At 37.6% G+C, this 20,403-nt stretch overlaps 1 protein-coding gene across 1 annotated transcript in view; it reads left to right on the forward strand.

Annotated features, from left to right (window-relative positions):
- The window catches only part of LOC142142902 (centrosomal protein of 170 kDa-like), a 29,905-nt gene extending 9,809 nt beyond the window's left edge, over positions 1 to 20,096 (forward strand). The window contains exons 4-8 of the mRNA XM_075200682.1: positions 5,947 to 6,108; positions 12,098 to 12,186; positions 14,661 to 14,751; positions 17,372 to 17,423; positions 19,791 to 20,096. Of these exons, the coding sequence (XP_075056783.1) occupies positions 5,947 to 6,108; positions 12,098 to 12,186; positions 14,661 to 14,751; positions 17,372 to 17,423; positions 19,791 to 20,074 (678 nt within the window). The 3' untranslated portion in view covers positions 20,075 to 20,096. The remainder of the gene's footprint in view (positions 1 to 5,946; positions 6,109 to 12,097; positions 12,187 to 14,660; positions 14,752 to 17,371; positions 17,424 to 19,790) is intronic.
- Positions 20,097 to 20,403: the final 307 nt, after the last annotated feature.

The raw sequence follows: 20,403 nt of genomic DNA on the forward strand, positions 1-20,403 counted from the left end.
TCCCCCTCTTTCTTGTGGGTAACATAGGAATAGTGCAAGAATTTTGCCAAGAAACGTGGGGCATGAATATCCTCTTCAAAGACTCAGGACCTTTCTTCAGGGCCGTAACCCTTCCAGTGAATTAGAAATTGGCGTTTCCCTCGAGAGATTCGAGATTCCAAGATGCATTCCACCAGAAATTCTTCTCCCCTTATGGTCTTAGGAGGGAGTGGAGGAAATTTGTTGGAAAATTCATTGAGAATGAGTGGTTTTAACAGAGAAATATGGAATGTGTTATGTATCCGAAGAGAAGCTGGTAGATGACGTCTGTAGGTGACTGGATTAATCACATGAGAGATGGAAAAAAGACCAATATAGCGTGGAGCCAATTTCATAGTGGGAACCTTGAGTCTAAGGTTGCAGGTAGCTAACCACACTTTCTCTCCTACCCGAAGCACTGGAAGATTCCTTCTATGCTGATCCGAAAAGCATTTGCAACGATCCAAAGACGGTAGTAACCTGGAACGTACTTGGGACCAAATTTGGAAAAGTTGCGAATAATACTCTGTGCGGCAGGTTCCGAGGAATCAGCAAGATTAGAAAAGGTGGGGAGAATAGGATGTCTCCCGCAGATGGTAAAGAAGGGAGAGTTACCCGTAGGCTCATGCTGGTGGTTATTATGAGTAAACTCTGCCCAGGGTAAAAGTTAATTCCAAGAAGATTGGTGATCTGAACAGTAGCATCTAAGGAATGCCTCAAAGTCCTGGTTGGACCGTTCAGTCTGCCCATTGGTTTGCGAGTGGTACTCGGAGGAGAATTTTAGACTGATACCAAGTTGTTTGCAGAAGGACCTCCAGAATTGGGAGACAAATTGGACTCTGCGATCAGAAATGATGTCCCTCGGGCAGCCATGGAGGCGAAAAATCTCTCAGATGAACAGAAGTGCAAACTGGGAGGCGGATGGTAGTCCTTTGAGAGGAATGAAGTGGGCTAATTTCGAAAAGCGGTCTACCACTACCCAGATGGTATTAAAACCGTGACTAGCAGGAAGGTCTGTAATAAAGTCCATGCTAATACTAAGCCATGGAAGGTCTGGAATAGGAAGAGGATGGAGAAGACTGGCAGGAGGTCTCCTAGGAATTTTATGCCGGGCACAGACATCACAAGAACGAATATATTTCTGGACATCGGAGGGCAATGAGGGCCACCAATATAGACGAGATAGCAGGGCAACCATCTTCTTAACCCCAGCATGACCAGCGAATCTGGCATTATGAGCCTATCTCAGGAGTTTGATGCGGAGATGTTCCTGCACAAAAGAGCAACCAGGAAGAGGAGTCTTGAAAGAAGAATTGGTCAAGGCTAGAATCGTGGAAGGGTTGAGGATGGGTTTGGCAACCATGGGTGACGAGGCATCAGAGGATTAAAATGATCTGGACAGTGCGTCAGCACGATGATTCTTGGTACCGGGCCTGAAGGCTAATATCAGCTGGATTCTGTTAAAGAATAGTGACCAGCGGGCCTGACGGGGGTTCAGGCATTGTGCAAACTGCAAATAGGTGGGATTTTTATGATGAGTAAACACTGTGATGGGAAAGCATGCCCCTTTCAACAGGTAGCGCCATTCCTCTAAGGCGGTCTTGATGGCGAGAAAATCTTTATCATCAATCCCATAGTTGGCCTCACTGGCAGAAGAATTCTGCAGGTCTTCCCTTTCCTTACGGTTTCCTTTCCAAAAAGTTATCTGAGACAGCACCGCTCCAATCCCAACAGAGGATGCGTCGACTTCCAAAAAGAACGGTTTACTTTGGTCGGGTTGAGATAAGACGGATGCAAGCGTACAGGCCTCTTTAATGGCTAGAAATGCTTGTACTGTCTCTGGGGACCAGGATTTTGATTGACCACCCTTCCGGGTAAGAAGAGTAATGGGAGAGATTAGTGTGGAAAATCCCTTGATGAATTGGCGATAATAATTCGTAAAGCCAATAAAACGCTGGGTAGCTTTGAGGCTGGAAGGCTGAGGCTAATTACGAATAGCCTCCAATTTGCTGGGATCCATCCGAAGGCCAGAACCCGATTCCACATATCCCAAGAAGGGTACTTGGTAACAATTGAAGAGGCACTTCTCTAATTTGCAGAATAGCTGATTAAAGCATAAACGAGAAAGCACCTCTTTGACATGCAGAAGATGAGTAGACAGGTCTTGTGAAAAAATTAGAATGTCATCTAAATAGATAACCACCGACTGATAGAGTAAATCCCTGAATATTTCGTTAACAAATTCCTGAAAAACAGCTGGAGCGTTACAGAGCCCAAAAGGCATCACCAGGTATTCATAGTGGCTGTCTCTGGTATTAAATGTGGTCTTCCACTCGTCACCCTTATGAACTCTAATCAGAATGTAGGCACCTCTGTGATCCAACTTGGTAAATACTTGTGCCCCACGAATGCGATCGAAGAGTTCCGAAATCAGGGGAAGAGGATAACGATTCTTAACAGTGATGGCGTTTAGTCTCCTGTAATCAATGCAATCAATGTCTGAGAGAACGGTCCTTTTTCTTAACAAAAATGAAGCCTGCACCTGCCGGGGAAGATGACTTTCTGATGAATCTGCTCTTGAGATTTTCGGAAACATATTCGAACATGGCATGTGTCTCAGGTAAGGATAGAGGATAAACCCTACCTCTAGGAATGTTCTTTCCAGGAATGAGGTCGATAGGTTAATATCAAGGCCAATGAGCAGGAAGGATTTCAGAAGCGGTTTTAGAGAAAACATCAGCAAAACCAGAGTAAGCTTCAGGAAGGGTCACCAGAGAAGATGTGCAGAAGAAGGCCAGCTTGGATCTCAAGCGAGAAACAGATGTCAGGCACTTCTTATTACAGGAGGAACTCCAACGGATAAACTGTGCTCGCTGCCAGGCAAATTGTGGAGAATGAAGTTTCATCTAGGGGATCCCAGAATGATAGGGTTAATGGACTAAGGTAAAACCAGGAAACTAATAAACTCAGAGTGAAGCGCTCCTACTTCCATCTGGAGCGGAGTGGCAGAGAGAGAGATAGTCATTGGGGACTCTGTTCCCATCGACTGCGGTGAGCATCAGATGATGGGATAAAGGTACCGTATCAAGACGGAGTTCAGCCACCACTTTCATCATCATCATCATCATCATCATTTATTTATATAGCGCCACTAATTCCGCAGCGCTGTACAGAGAACTCATTCACATCAGTCCCTGCCCCATTGGAGCTTACAGTCTAAATTCCCTAATATATACACACACTCACACAAAGACAGACAGAGAGGGAGACAGACAGAGACTAGGGTCAATTTTTTTGATTGCAGCCAATTAACCTACCAGTATGTTTTTGGAGTGTGGGAGGAAACCGGAGCACCCGGAGGAAACCCACGCAAACACAGGGAGAACATACAAACTCCACACAGATAAGGCCATGGTCGGGAATCGAACTCATGACCCCAGTGCTGTGAGGCAGATGTGCTAACCACTAGGCCACTGTGCTGGAAGAAATAAAGTTCCCTCATTCATCTCTCGCTTTCCTCTGAAGAGAGGCGAGAACGGCCGATCTGCATAGGCTCCTCAGAGGGTGGAGTGGAAGAAATGAAGTTAGGTGCCAACCGAGGAAAAGGCCAGCGAGTTCGGTCTTGTTGATGTGCTCGTTCCCTGTGACGAATGTCCACCTTAATACAGAGGGATATGAGGTCATCCAGGCTAGGAGTAGGATCACGTGAGGCTAAGTCATCTTTAATGCGATCATTGAGTCCTTGCTAAAAGGTCGCGATGAGAGCCTAATCGTTCCATCGGAGATCAGCTGCAAAGGTCTGAAATTTCACTGCATATTGTCCTGCCGTGAGGGAACCTTGGCGTAGCCCTAAGAGACCGGAGGCGGCTGAGGAAACTCTTCCGGGTTCGTTGAATACTTTACGGAACCTCTCAATGAAGACCATGGAGTTCTGAAGCATGGGGTTATCCCATTCCCATAGTGGAGAAGCCCAAGCCAATGCTTGCCCAGAGAGAAGAGAAATCAAATATGCCACTTTTGCCCTTTCTGACGAGAAGTTCTCTGGAGCCAACTCAAATTGAATGGCGCACTGGTTAAGGAAACCACGACATTTTAGAGGATCACCATTGTATTTCTCAGGAGGAGGTATGCGGAGGCCCCTGGTGGCTACGGTGCTAGAAGAGATGGTAGGAGCTGAGGCAGTGGAGGCTGTGGTGGCCGTGGAAAGAGTAGGTAGAGAGACTTGGATAGAATCCAGGCGGGAGACCACTCCCTGAATGCATTGCAGGAATTGTGCCTGGTTGGATTCTTGCCGTACCACTCTTTAGCCCAAGTGTAATAATAATTCACGGGCCGAAGGTTCGTCCGGTCCGCTCATGGCCAGAGTATTCTGTCCCGTCTTTTCACTAGAAATATCACTGACTAGTATTGGCGCTACTAAGCTGAGAGGCGCTGAGTCTAATGCACCACCGGTGTTCACCAGGGACCCCCACAAGGAGGTATGGGTGTGATGCGCAAGTCGCGGTTCTCCCAGGTAGTCACCAGTGCAATGAATGGAGAGTAGTCAGACAGGCCACGTCGAAACTAGAGAAGCGCAGTATCACGGAGGGAAGACAAAAGAGTAATCAGGAACTGTCCAAGGGTCAATACAAGTGCGGGCAGCGAAGTACAAGGGGAGATCCAGGAGAGTAGTCAGACAAGCCAAGGAATAGGTACACAGTAGACAATCTGGAACAATGATAATGCTGGAGCAGGGTGGAACCAATGCTCTGGCACCCTAATGGTGCCAGAGTGGAGTTTAAATAGAGGCCAAAAGGAAATCCTAGGAAGAAGGATTTACGGCGATCAGTCTCAGCTGATCGCCGGGTAAAGTCTGTGTTGCTTAGCAACAAAATCATGTAATCGCGTCCCGTTGCCTAGCAACAGGACGTGAGTTGCAGCCAGAGGGCGTCCGTCTCCAGCACCCAGCAGAGGTGCACAGACGGCGCCTGACAATGAACCCCTATGTGTCCAAATGTGAAAACAGTGTCAGGCCTGGGGCGCAGTCAGGGCAGGTAAGAGCTGGATTGGCTGCATCTCTGTATTAATAATTCACTCATAATCATAAAGTAATGCTAGTTGGTATGTCAGCAACCATTTGATCACTAATACAAGTGACCTACTGCTGCAGTTATGTAGGGGAAAGGGCATGGGTTAGGTGTTTCCTGTACAGACGTCTCCCCAAAAAAAAAAAGTATAAAAATAATAGTGCTAGAAATAAATTTAAATTGAAGTAAAGTGAAAATAGAATCTAAAATGTTCCATCATCTCCTCCAGGTCATCTTGCCCCTCAAAATGATGTCCTCTATTCTCCTTGACACTTGCACATTTTGTATGAGTGTACAGACATGCAAAACTGCATAAGTAGCATGAATATGGCTCCAACCCTACAAAAAGCCCCCCTCACTTCAGACACTTTCCTCACTCCCACCCTCAGGATATGTGCTGACAAATGTTTTCCATCCATGTGCAGTCATAATATACCTCAAAGGGAAAAATGCTCTGATCATGGAAGGAACACTCCTCTCGTTGAATAAGCCATGTTTGCTGATTGCTGAAATTGTTCTGGGGGTTTTGTTTTACTGATTTAATAGATGTCATATGTAATGTCATCACTGATTAGATAGATAGAGATAACAAACATTAATTGTGAAATCTCTAGTTGTTTCTGTTGTGTGAGAGGAGACATTTAATTAGTCGCGAGATGCGGACTAATACCGTACAGATTCTTCACTCTTTTACATTCACATCTCTATGGGACATGAGGGAAAATGACCAGAGATTTTAGTAGAAACTCCCGACTGTTCCAGAGACACATCATGTTAGTTTGCGGCCAATTGAAAAGTATGACACTTTATGAGTGAAAAAATCCCTTTACTAAAAATGGAATGTTCTTTTGTTGACTGCCAGCTGGTGGATCGTGTTTTTGATGAAAGCCTTAACTTCAGAAAGATTCCTCCAACTGTGTCCAAATCGGAGACAAATTGTCGAACTGGTGATTCAAAACCTCAGCCTAAAGAAAGTTCTGAACCTCAAGTTATCACTCGAAGGAAGACTTGGAGCAGAGATGAAGTAAGTTCCAAACTACCAGCATTCAAACCTAAATGCAAATTCCTGAACTTACCTGATTTGCTGTGATAGGCAACAAAGTCCTTTTTGAATCTACAGGTTTATTAGAGTTTCCAGATTAGTCATGTAAATACTGGCACATACGAACTATGCATGCTCAATGTCTTTATTGTAATAACTGTACATGCCTGCATGCTAATAATTGCAGTGATGTGTCCAATTTTGCATGGCTGATCTGGTACCCATTAAGTATAGCTGCTAAGAACATTACAGAAACATCTTGGTAACTGCTCACCAGAGATAATCTTTATAAATCATAGGTATGGCTACAATCAGATGTCTTACATAGCCTTAAAAAATAAAGATTGGATATTTAGTGGAGTTCTAACAAACATAGTTATACTTTCTTATACTTTGTGCCATTTAATGTGATTCCAGGTGTTTACCAAGCTGCTCCCCTGTTTAATGATTTTGCTCAGTAAGCCCAGAGTGTCTGTTTTAGTTCTCCCCTGTGAGCTTACTACTCATATATATAAGACGTTAATTAGGGATGGGCACCACCTTTTCTTGTTTGAAACAGGGCGAGCAGGTAGAGAACAGAGTAGAGTGGTGTAGGATCATTATATACATTGGGGAGCCCTGTGAATCCATGTCTAGTACATTCAGGGTAAGTTGAGTAGCGAGAGAGCTTCCTGGTGATTGGTGGCGAGGCTCTCTTTAATGTAGCAGAGAGGGATGTTCTTTGCGAGGTGAGCAAGTCCTAAGCAGTCTAAACTAAACAGTGCTCAATTCATGACTGGCAACTCTGAGAAAGACCTGCCTCAATAGGTGGTTCAATAGAGTGTTAATGAGGCCACTGAGAGACAGTGTGACAGAGGGGATGACAACTATAGTAAGTGATATACACACACAATTCTATGGTAAAGGCATATTAAAATTAAATCATTTGCCCCAAATATTACAATAACTAATTACTAAATACTAGTAATAGATCTGGGGGGCGCAGTTGTAGCATATCAAGATTTTAGTAAAGTTTTTGACACTGTCCCACATTGCAGACTCTTAAATAAACTTGAAAGCTTGTGATTGGATTCTAAAATGGTTGAATGTATAAGATCTTGGTTACTGGATAGAAAATAGAGCATTATAGTAAGTGGAGTGTATTCACAGGAGATAAAGGTTACCAGTGGAGTACCCCAAGGATCTATACTTGGACCAGTGCTTTTAATATCTCTATTGGTGACATTGGAAATGGTATTGAAGGGAAAGTATGACTTTATGCAGAGGACACAAATATATGCAACAGGGTAGACACACCAGGAGGGGTAAAACAAATGATTGATGATCTAGGTCTAGAGGAATGGTCAAGAGAGTAGCAATTACAGTTTAATGCAAAAATATTCAAAATCATGCACTTGAGTCTCAAAAGCACAAAGGCTTAATATAGTATTAATGGCACTATAATGAAAACTACTGAGGAGGAAAGAGATCTAGGAGTCACTATTTCAGGTGACTTAAAGGTAGGTAAGCAATGTAACAAAGCAATGAGGAAGGCAATTCAGATGCTTGGTTGCATACGGAGAGGAATCAGTAGCAGAAAGAAAGAAGTAATAATGCCACTGTATAGGAACGGCCTCATCTAGAGTACTGTATTCAGTTCTGAAGGTCATGTCCAGAAGGATATAATACACTAGAGACTGTACAAAGAAGGGCAACTAAAATGGTGCATGAATAAAAAAGGGAATGAGGCACTCTCGCAAGATCAGAATGCTGCTCCTTTTAAAAACATGGAGACATTGACTTCTTGCCCTTAAAAAACATGGAGTATTATAAACAGTTATCTACATTTACTAATGACAAAATAGCGAGACTGGAAAAAGAAATCACAGAAAGAAAACGGAGAAAATTCTACAGAGTTCTAGAAGACAAGCATAAATATGACATCATGAAAAGTAGACAAAAACAAGTTAAGACAGATTTTCCACAGTTCAAAATCATGAAAAATTGGAAGTTCCTAAAAGAAAACCTCTGTTTGGGAATCCACCAAAAGACCAGTAAAATAAAGAATTGATCAGCCCTATAAAACTGAACATTTCAGAACACATTCAAGAAATAACAGAAACTATACCATTAAGAAATCATTCATGAAAGGACAGCAATTTGCAAAAAAAGAGACAGAAATTATATCACAGGCTTTGATGAAAAAGATCAATAACACAATACCACAACAAACCACTAGTCATTCATCTAACGAGAATAGAAAAAGAATACTCTCTGAAGATTCAGAAGATTTTTTTAGAATTTCTATTCAGACCAGAGGAACCCCCATCACAATCAATAAGAATAAGAAAAACAACCCCTCGGATAAAAAGAATAAGAAGCCTAAAGTCTCAAGGAGAGGAACCAGAGGAGGAAAGACCCACCCCATAAAGACTACCCAAAACATGTCAAATTAGGGGATTTTCAATGTTAGTACCACCACTCTGACCCCAGATCAAATGAATATCTTAAAAAAGGGTATGAAGTTTGCACCTCAATCAAAACCAGACAAGTTTAGTGTCTATATTGATCTACATCACTTCATTAGGAAAATTTTTATGAAGAAATACTTTTTAAGGAATCTGATCAATCATGGAAATAATTGCACTGAGGGATATATACATTCAAACTTACGTCCACAGAGTAATTTCTATCCCAGCTTCTGTAAAGGCCCAATAGTAGAGACTTTCCAGAAATTAGTAGAACAAGATATTGAAAATCTTTCAGAAAAAAGAAGGTCAGAAGAAACATCTCAGAAAAGAAAAACAAAGCCTTGAAAAACAATAAAAACATTATAATCAAACCAGCTGATAAAGGTGGAGGAATCGTCATTATGGACCATTCCGGATATATCAAAGAGTTGAACTGTTTATTAGCAGACAATTCAACATACCAAAAATTGGAACAAGACCCGCAAAATTTTAAAGTGAGCTATTGGATCTATTAGAAGAAGGGCTACATATGGGAATTATCAACAAAAAAGAATTTGAACATCTATACATGGAGAATACCTGTATTCTACCATCTGCCAAAGATCCATAAAGAGGTTAATAACCCTGCAGGACGCCTGATCGTCTCAGGAATCAATTCTATTACTTCTAATCTTTCAGGATATATAGACTTTTTCCTACAGGGACTGGTCTGTAAACAAAAAAGTCATCTTAAAGACACAACATCAGTACTAAATATCCTGGATGAAATAAAATGGAAAGATACGTTCATATTAGGAACCTGCGATGTCAAATCACTTTACATGTGCATCAGACACGCAGATGGATGCGCACATACGTATCATTATTTATGTACTGATACAAATTTGAAAAATGAACAAATAAATTTCATCATGTGGGATAGAATTTATCCTACAACACAATTATTTTTGGTTTGGGGAAGAATACTACAATGAAATCACAGGAAAAGCGATGGGGGCGCGTTTAGCTCCCAGCTATGCAAATCTCTTTGTATCAAAAGCGGAAAATGAACATATCTGGACAAATAATCCATTTAAAGATAAATTACATTGTTAGAGGAAGTATATAGATGACGTCCTGTTCATTTGGGACGGGAAAAATTAAGAATTACAACATTATTTTGAGCTATATAAACCAAAATACTCTAAACCTAGAGTTCACTGCAGAAACCAGTTCTACTCAAGTACATTTTTTAGATATCAACCTTAATTGAAGATATTAACATAAAAGCAAAAACATACACTAAGAAAGTACATACCAACAATTTTATACCAGCAACAAGCAATCATCATTGAAGCTGGATAAAAAATATTGGACAATTTAGAAGATTAAAAAGAAATTGTACTAATAAATAAATCTTCAACATACAACGAAATGAACTTAAACAACAATTTCTTGAAAGAAATTATAACGAGAAAGAAGTGAATTCTGCATTATAAAGAGTAAGGTCCTTTGAAAGAAAAAAATTGTTACAATATAAAAAGAAGAACCCACAAGAAATAACAGAAATTGCCTTTATTACACAATTCAACAGCAATACCAAAGCTCTAGAAAACATTATCCATAAACATTGGCATGTACTACACTTAGGTGATGAGGTAAACAAATTTCTCCCAAGAAAACCGAAGATAATTTACAAAAAAGCTCGAAACATACGTAATATCCTCACAAAAAGCTATATATCGCCCATAGAAAAACAAAACTACTTATACCAAAGGATTCCACTATTGCCTGAATTGCAAAGGTTGTAAGAACAATAATTTGAATACAACCAAACCAGTTAATGCATTTAAATCAAATACCACTGGAAATCAATTTGAGATTCAACACAACATCAGTTGCAATACTGGGGGTTATATATATGTTGGAGTGCATGTGTGGCCTCCAATATATTGGAAGAACCAAACGTGTCTTAAAAACCAGAGTTGCTGAACAACTGGCAAACATTAGAAAAGGTTTGAAAACACATAGTGTTTCCAGTCACTTCATTAATAATCAGGTGTGTAATGTGAATAAATTACATTTTTAGGGATCCAACACATAGAGAAATGCTGGTGAGGAGGAGATTTTGCAGCAAATATATCACGTATTGAAACAAAGTGGATATACCAGATGAAAACACTGATACCCCACGGTCTCAACAGTGATTTTGAGTTAGATTCTTTCTTGAAGTTATAAATATACCATTTTCAAATAAAAAATTAAACATATATTTTTTATATATCCTTTTTAGTACTACTCCTTTTTAGTACTATTTCATTTATTATGAATCAGGACGCATAAATCCTGTTTTTAATCATACACCTTTTATACGTTTTTAACACCTTTTTATATGTTTTAAAATCATAATTGAAATAAAGAATTTTTATCCAATGAGAACTGAAAACAGACTATAAATCAGTCCCAAAATAGTGGATATGCATCCTTGATAAAGTCCACTAGCCGGATGAAATGCGTTGGTGCTTAATCCTTACAACCACCGTAGCCGTGCATTCCACTGTGTTCCACTTCCCGCATTCATACGCGCCAATACTGAAAACAGCTACGAGCCGGAAAATACTGTACGCATTTGTGTTCTCATCTGGTCAACAATCAAATATCTCAGTAGGGACATGTAGGGTAAAAAAGCCCCATTTTTTCTGAAATTGTTTTATAAGTTGGTTCCAGTAATGCAGTTTTGCAAAAAGAGCTATAAGCATTATATGTGTCCTCACTCATTTTTTCATATCACATTTATTATATACAATCATTCATGAGATTAGAATTGCGCCCTTTATTTATTTCCAGAAAACTGGTGCATGGCCTACATCACAAAACTTACCTGGAAAGACTAAAAGAACTTAATATGTATTGTTTGAAGCAGAGAAGGGAAAAGGGGGACATGATAGAAGCTTTCAAATATATTAAGGGTTTTAACAAGGTACAGTAGGGAAACATTCTTCAAAGGAAGAGAAATATTAGAACACAAGGACATGTACTGACACTGGGGGGAAGTAGGTTCAGAGAAAATTTTAGAAAAAAACTACTTCACAGAAAGAGTAGTGGATAAGTGGAATAGCCTCCCATCAGAGGTGGTAGAGGCTAATACAGTAGAGCAATATAAAGATGTTTGGGATAGACATAAGGATACCCTTACAAAGATTAAAGGACCCGATAGAGTTTGAGGTTACCATAGGTTATTAAAAAAAACAAATGGTCAGACTAGATGGGCCAAGTGGTTCTTATTTGCCGTAAAATTACATGTTTCTATGTTAATAATAATGATAACAGCATAAATATCATGATGGTTATTATAAACTAGCATTAACCAACCAAGGGCAAAAGTAGTACAGTACTTCCAGATAACATTCATTTTAAAGGCAAAGAAATATAGAAGTACTAATAGTTGAATGTAATTCCATGCCAATTTTTAATAAGTACAAAATTAAATATTTTTTCCAAATTGTAATTTTGAATGCTAACCCTTTTTTTTTTTTACATAGGTAATGGGGGATAGTTTACTGCTTTCTTCAGTGTTTCAATTTTCTCAGAAAATTAGACAAACCATCGACAAAACTGCAAATAAAATAAGGTATGTGATTTTTGTGCACATATAGTTATGTACTTACTGTAGAAATAATTACTGTCAAAATTCTACAAATACTACATCTGAACTGTTCTATTGTTGGAATAAATACCATAATATGGGAGGCCTGCACTTTATAATCTCCAGGTATGGCTCTCATTCTCAGTGATTTAGTGGGCGGTGATTTACATTGTTGCCTCACAGCGCCAGCCCCTATCTCTGTGGAGTTTTTATGTTCTTGTGGGGCTCCAGTTTCTTCCACAGTCCAACACAAATTAAGCGTCTATGCTCCTTGATAGATATAGGTGTTATACTTCCCTTTTGAGTAACATGTACTGGTTTAGTATTAATGTAAACTGATGACTTGTCATAACATTTATTGCCAGACAAGTCTCTTCTCTGCTTGCAGAAAGTCTACTCTGTGTAGAATAACTGTTTCCAAATGTCTTATTTTTATATACTAAATATAAGTTTTTAACTTAATATCCTTCCAGCTTAGTAATTTTATTGTTTTCATTTGAACAATTAGGTTTGACACTATATGTTGTTCTTTGTAATAGAGTAAAAACTGACGTATGCACTTAAATCTATCCATTTTATTGTAAGACTGAATAATAGTGACATTTTATATTCATCTTTTCATTTTCTAAATTGCAATGAAGAAACCCTTAAACTTTAAGGTTTATTTAAGCTTTTAAATGAGGAAAAGCATGAGAGATACATTAACTCAATTCAAACGTAAATGTTTGTGATTATTTATTTTAACTTGTAAAAGCCCCTAGCATGCAAATGAAAAGGCCATCCTATTTACATTAGGCATTCATTTCACCGATTTTTGCTGATCCCACTACATAAAAGATAAGAAAGACTGGCAAAATATATAGAAATGCCCTGCCACAATAGCCCTTTTTTCCTGTGTTTCCCTTCTTTCAAGCACTAAAACCAGGCTCTGCTTCCAGTGCTGTTCCCAATGCCCCAAATGTCATTTGCTTTTCAGGCACCTGATAATAAAAAATCAGTGTTTACCTTGAACCCTTCGTTACCCATTGTACAAGCATAGTTTGTGCCTAGTACTGCCTGCCGGAGACAGCTCTTCTTTGCACCATCAGCAATCCACCATTTGAAATTATATTTGGACTAAATCCCTATAATAGTATCAGTCCTTTTATAAATACACATATTTGCTTTCCCTGTATTCTGGAGGAATAGCTGATTACATTTTTAGCTAAATATTTGGGAGTAGCAATTAAAAATAGCAGCAATTAAAATAGAAAAAAAGATTTGTTCCATAAAAACGTATTTATTACATTATTCTATCAAAAGTTAACAAAACAAATTATAAAATCCACTAAATGAAAGTAATTCCATGTGAAACAGCTGTATTGTCAAAATGTGAAAATGATATCTAGTCATCAATGGGGGACAACCATCCATAGGCATTTGGTTTACTAATTATGGAACATGCTGCTGATTGCTGTAATTTGGTGCTGATGCACTCCAGTGTGAGCTCTGTGACAGTTCTGTAGAGTTTACCATAATTGCTTAAATAGTGGCAAAGATAAGCAGTGTGGTGAGCAAACTGGTTGTTCCAATCACACATTTAGCATCTTGCAGCAGAGGATACGTTTACCTAAGGTTACCTCACCCATATCTCAGTACAAGGTAACTCTTCCCTTCAGCTGCTTTCAGTGTTCTACACCCAAGACTCTCCCTAATTCACTTTTACATGTAAGTAAAAAGAAATACACTGATTTTACATTTATGAATGCATACAATGAATATTGTAAGTTTTCCCTTCTGCATTTTTGTTCCACATAGATAAATTATGTGTTGGCACAATTTCAGCTGAATATATGTTTTGTTATGCAAGGATGTGACTCTCCCAACTTGGTGTCATTGTATGATTATAGTAATTACTCTAATGAGTATTTAAGCTATATGTATAAAGTTTCCAAGCATCCGATGGGACAGGGCCTTTTTGTTTTATGTGTATACTACACAGTTTTCATGTTCTGTATGCTGGATATAATTCTCAGTTTCTCTCCCTATACTGTGTGGGATAAAAAGAGCTCAGGGCTGCCCAGCAAGGTAATATAGCAATATATAGTATTTTCATAGATAACTGTAGTTAGCAGATTGTTTGCACATATTATAGTACATTTATTATAGCACCAAAGCATGTCATGTTTATGTAATATAAATTGCTGTATATATAAATACTTTTCCATTACAGAATTAAAGGTAAAGAAAATGTCATGCATTTTTTTCCAAAAGGACTATGAAAAGCTATATGTATCGCTGAAAGTCTTAGAACAAATGTATTAATAAAATCACACTTTATTTTAAATATCTTTTTTTTTCCCATCTTGTTTTATAAAAGGCTTTCATATACATTTCATTGGCTGTTTTCCAAACCTGTGTTTGTCTGTTTAAAATGTGCTTAAGCTTTGCATATATGTGTTTTTATATTTATATTTCAGAATATTATTTAAAGACAAAGAAAGCAATTGGGATGAGATTGAGAAGAAACGAAGATCAGAGAGTGAAATTCCTATTTTTAAAAAATGTGTGGTATGTGACAATTTTTCTTTCATTATAATTACAAATAACACTTATTTGTTTTTTTCTACCTAATGCAAGAATTTTGCATTTACTCGTGTTCATTATTTTATTGCTTATTCTTATGTTTAATCCATGCATCCACACCCTAGAAGACACTCTTTTCTTGAAGAAAAAACTTCTGAATACCACCATCTACCTAAGAACTGCTCTCAAAGATTTGGTTGCACGTTGGAGTACACAGAGAGTTACAGTGACTCTGACAGAAATTCACAACCTACCTATAAAGTCCTAACTTTTCCTATATAGTTATCTTCACAGTGTTCTCCCCAGAAAATTTTGCTAGCCGGGTGGCATTAAGAAGTAGCCAGGTGGGGGCAGTGTAATACTTTGCAATAATAATGAGAAATGTTGGAGGTTATTGCCCACACATGCCATGACCAGTCAGACAGATGGTCAGTGGTCTAACACACACAGAGCTGACTGTAGTGCTCACATAGAGCCTGATTCATTTAGGAAAGTTAAGCAAAAAATTTAGTAAGTTTTCTTACTTAAGTGTTCTATGCAAAACCCTGTTGCAATGCAAGGGGTGCAATGAGTCTATTATTTTGCACATAAGGAAAATACTGTCTGTTTTTTCATGTAGCATGCTAATAATTGATAGCTTATTTGTACACTGAAATTTTAAATTGATCTAGAAAAAAAAGCCAGTATTTTCCTTATGTGTAAAATAATAAACTAATATGCACCCCTTGCATTGTAACATGGTTTTGTCCAGGAGAAAATTTAAGTAAAAAAAAAAAAAGAGTACTTTCCTTAATGAATCAGGCCCATAGTGTCTGTTATAATAGGAGATACAAAGGTTTATTCTATTATAATAGGACTCTGTTGGGCTCCAAGAGCTGGGTGACAAGTAAAAAAAGCCCAGTGGAGCACCCAGGAAATAGGTGCTGAGGAGATCACTGCTTCATATTACTACCAGACTGTGTTCATCAATAATAATACTTGGATTATACAGAGGAATATAGGGAAACATACCACCTATTTGTAAAGATTTTGACCTCACCAATATCTGCATATTATTATTGTTATTATTTTTATTATTATTATTATTATTATTGTGTTTTTAACACCTGTTGATGTTGTTTGTGATACTGTGTTTCTGGCCAGAAGCAATTTCTGAAAGAATTTATCATTAAATGTATTTTCTTTTACACTAACACTGCAGATATATTTTGCACCTTGGACTTTACCTATATTTACCAATTACTGTCTCCGTGGCAGTCTTGCAAAGCAAAGAACCTGCAACATGGAATCCAGTTTTTCGAAGCCCCAACAGATTTACTTTTTATAATTATCTAGAGATAGAAGGACGTTTTCCACTTGCACAAACTTTATTTTAGGAAAGCTCCACCACCCTAGGCACTCCCCATCTCCATGAAAGAAAGCCCATTTAACATCCATAGACATGTAGAGATGGTATATGTACTTGTCTTGAGAAAGGCTTTGCTTAGTCAAAGAAATGTCAATTTATGTGATTTTGTCACAAAGGTTTTGCATTGAGCTGTACATTGCACTGACTTTGTGCTCTGTGTATAATGACTGACATCAGGCGATGAAAGTAACATTTCCCTCAATTTCCCATGTATTTGACTGATGGGACCTACTAAGCAATCGAATTCATAGCAAATGGTACAAACCGTTTTAAATCAATTAATTCCTATTTATTAGACTGGTTGCCAGTGAGATCATTGCTTCACATTACAACTTAATATATAGGTTTTCAATTGCATCAGTTTGTGCTATAGCCACAAAGCAATTTCAGCTAACTGGCAGGTTTTCACACCCACTATTGATTCTGAAAATATTATATGGTGGTAGGCTTACTGTAAATGGGTTGTCCACTGCATTAGTTACATATCTTATACTGGGACTTACTGGCCAATATTTGGCTGCAGAGTGTCTCTCTCCGTCTTGGGACCAGCAGGTAGAGAATGGTAATGTTGAATGCCCATGGGTGTGAAAGACCCTGCCTAATCACTTTTGAATAAGAGAAGGATTAATCAGTTGTGCTCAGAAATAAAACCAATTTCTTTGTTTTTAATTTGCTATTATTGAGTGCAGTATGTTATAATTGGGGGAAAAATATGCGAAAATATTTTTTCTTTTCTATAGTAAATAAATATGATTATCATATACAGAATAATCTATGATGAGCTACTTAAAACAAAATATACATTACAAGACTTGTAAACCACAATATGAACACTAGACTAGATGATAAAGCAAATAAACCATCAGATAAGAAAAATACAGCTTCCAGAAAAGGAAAAAGGTGCAGGCTGAGGTTCATTAAAAGCAAAGATAACACTAAAACTTTCTTCATCGTTTTATGATATGAATAATATTATTACAATAAAGCTTCCATTGGCTCTTTTCCGGTGAGCATTTTGCTGTGTTTACATGGTAAAAGAGGGTGTCTTAGCTATGCAATTCATACCTTTACTGCCTATCTTGAGGATTACCCCTGAAGTACTTTGGAGTGTCTGAAACATTTCAAGCTAACAACACTTCATAAAGACTTCATTAATTTGATTTTTTACAAATGTAGTAAACTTGTTTTTCTTTCCAGGAAATATTATCAATATTGCAAGAGCTGAAACGAATTGAGAAACAATTACAAGGTATTTAGGTTTACATATTATTGATCTAAATCTATAAATGCCATTTATTATGTAATCATTGATATGTTTTATTTCTTTTATTGCATGAAAAATCCTAAACATATCCCATCATTCCATTGTCACTACCCTTCTATTTCAGTTTACACAACATACATGATATGCACAGAACTCAAACACAATTTTCTTGTAAACTGTTCATAAAAATAAAAATTTTTAGAAGGAAAAAACATTGATGTAATCTCCCAAGTATATGCATTTATTTTAAAGCTCCTCAGACTAGATATACCAAAATTCCATGTTCTGGTTAATCTGGTTAATTGCTGCTTTCTTTACAGTCACTAATTCAGTCTGTTGAGTAGATCGAAACATACACAATAGGCTCCTTATTATGGCATCACAGAGCAGTGTCACAGGACATTACTAAAGCTGGGTACACTCTACACGGTTTTCGTCCAATAATCGGCTAAATCAGCCGACATACGACCGCTCGTTCAAAAGTCGGGTCAGTGTGTGCAGTGACACAATGGTCGAAAGTCTGCCCAAATGGACAATTGTCGCCTCATTTGGTTGGTGGTACCGTTTAATATTTTCGTTCCAATCTCATTTCCATTGTGTAGTGTGTATAAACTTCCGACCGATCCACAACAGTGACTACGAAATTACATTCATTGCTCACAACAACATGGCTGAAAAAAGTTGCTAAAGGGACGTCCGCTCTTCCCTTTATCGTCCTAAACAAGGCTAGTGTGTATGTAGTCCAAGGACTGAGCGATCGGAACATCAATCGCATGTAAAATCGATCGGCATAAAAAGTTGGTGGAAAATTCTGTAGTGTGTACCCAGCTTAAGCAGGAAGCTGTGTCATAAGATATCACAGGGCCTCACAGAGAAGCAATTAATTTACTTTGTGTGTATCTGAAAGAATAATCATTTCCAAAAGTTAAAATGTAATGTGGGAATCACTATGTTAACATAAAATACAGATTGCAGTGTTCTCCTGATTGGCTATTCCCTGAAGCATCCAAAAGCACAGATTAAACTTTGCTTTTAAAATTCATAGTATTTCTAGGTCCCTTACAATATGTTTTATTGAAACCCAAAGCAAAAGTTACCATGTTTTTATCACTATTTCCTAAGTGTCTCCTCACTTGACATTGCATATACTATTAGTTCTATTAGGTAATACCTAGTCCAGGTACGCTACCCCTCTAGTTGATTCTTCTTCTATTTGCAAAAGTTAGTTGTCTATTAAAATTAATAAAAAACATATTTCTTTGCCAGAACCACTAGTTTCATTGTGCCTATTTATATCTGAACATTTTTCATCATATGAACCTTTTTATTGTCACTTTTAATTCTAGTAATAGTTTGTGCTTCTCTCTGCATGGACATAATTGTCACAATGCTTAGTTTATGCTATAAGAGTCATGTCTTTTCATACACATTAGTATTTTTGCTCACATGTTTCACCTGGGGGGTATATTCCAGCTGAAACTTAATTTTAGCATGTGTAGATTATCTTAATTATTTAGTAACATTGCAGTTGCATGAATATAGACCACTAGGTTCTTGGTGTAAGAATTTAGTTAATAATTGAAGTTGCACATGTGCTACTTTATTTTTATGTATTATATTGTGACAAATCACTTTGATGTGTTATTCAATTTTTTTTTAATTCAACAAAATATACCATCAGCCATTAATATTGGCAAACAGTTGTTTGTTTACTAGCTTGTTGATTTAACACTAAGGGGTAAATGTATCAAGCTGAGAGTTTTCCGGCGGGTTTTAAAAACCAATCAGATTCTAGCTATCATTTATTTAGTACATTCTAAAAAGTGACAGCTAGAATCTGATTGGTTGCTATAGGCAACATCTCCACTTTTCAAACCCACTGGAAAACTCTCAGCTTGATACATTTACCCCTAAATATGAGTTTATGTACAATACTGGTCTATTTGATTCATTTTGCTTGAGAGAGATTTGATTTACATTTCAGATTTGCTTTATTATTAATGTGTGCAGACTATAATTGAAGGAGCTTTCTATTTTTTGTAAGTTTTTTTTTAGTCATGTTAATTTGTGTAATAGGAAACACATATTAACCTCACTAATACATTGTGTTACGATGGGTTTTACCACCAAAACTAAACACTTGCTCCCTTTAATGTGGATTTTTTTTAATAAGAATTACATTTATTTTATGGTGATGAATAAAGCAATAATTGTTAATTAACAGTGTATAAAATTATGCTGATGGATAATTAAATCTGAAAATTGTCAGAACATAATATAACTCTACAAACATGTTAACTTTGACACTGTTGGGTATTGAGCATTTAAATATATATTTTTTTTGTTTTCTAGTTATCAATGCAATGATTGACCCAGATGGCTCTCTTGATGCCCTGAACTTATTGGGATTTGGCAGCTCTCTACCTGCCGCCCAGCCAAAGCCCAAACGAAGCTCCTCAGTACCAAACGTCAGTTCATCAATACCAACCCGTTGTCAAATGGAAAGCAGGACCAGTCGACCAAATATTGTATTAGTATCCTCAGACTTGGATGGTGTTGAATCTGATCCTGATCTTAGCATACATTTCAATCGGTTCAACCCTGATGGAAAGGAAGATTCTACTTTACGCAAATAGCGCTGTTAATATAAATCTTACATTTATAATACAAAACCGCAAATAAAATGAAACCGTATTGACTCCAATGTTATATACAAGTCTTATACAATTATATTCTACACAATTATAAGGCGTCCACTTTGGGATGTGAAAGATTAAAAATTAAAATTAATTCTCCACTCATATATACCTATAATGAGGTACCCCCGATATGAGTTCTGGGGGATCCCTGAAGACATTATTAAGCCTCAAAGGAGGGACCATTGGGATGAGCTGACCTCAGAGTGCATCGGCCCTAAATGCAACAGTGTCACTATTGAACATAATTAGAAATATGCATTTATTTC

This window comes from Mixophyes fleayi, chromosome 3 (assembly GCF_038048845.1).
Source record: "Mixophyes fleayi isolate aMixFle1 chromosome 3, aMixFle1.hap1, whole genome shotgun sequence".
Classification (NCBI taxonomy): Eukaryota; Metazoa; Chordata; class Amphibia; order Anura; family Limnodynastidae; genus Mixophyes; species Mixophyes fleayi.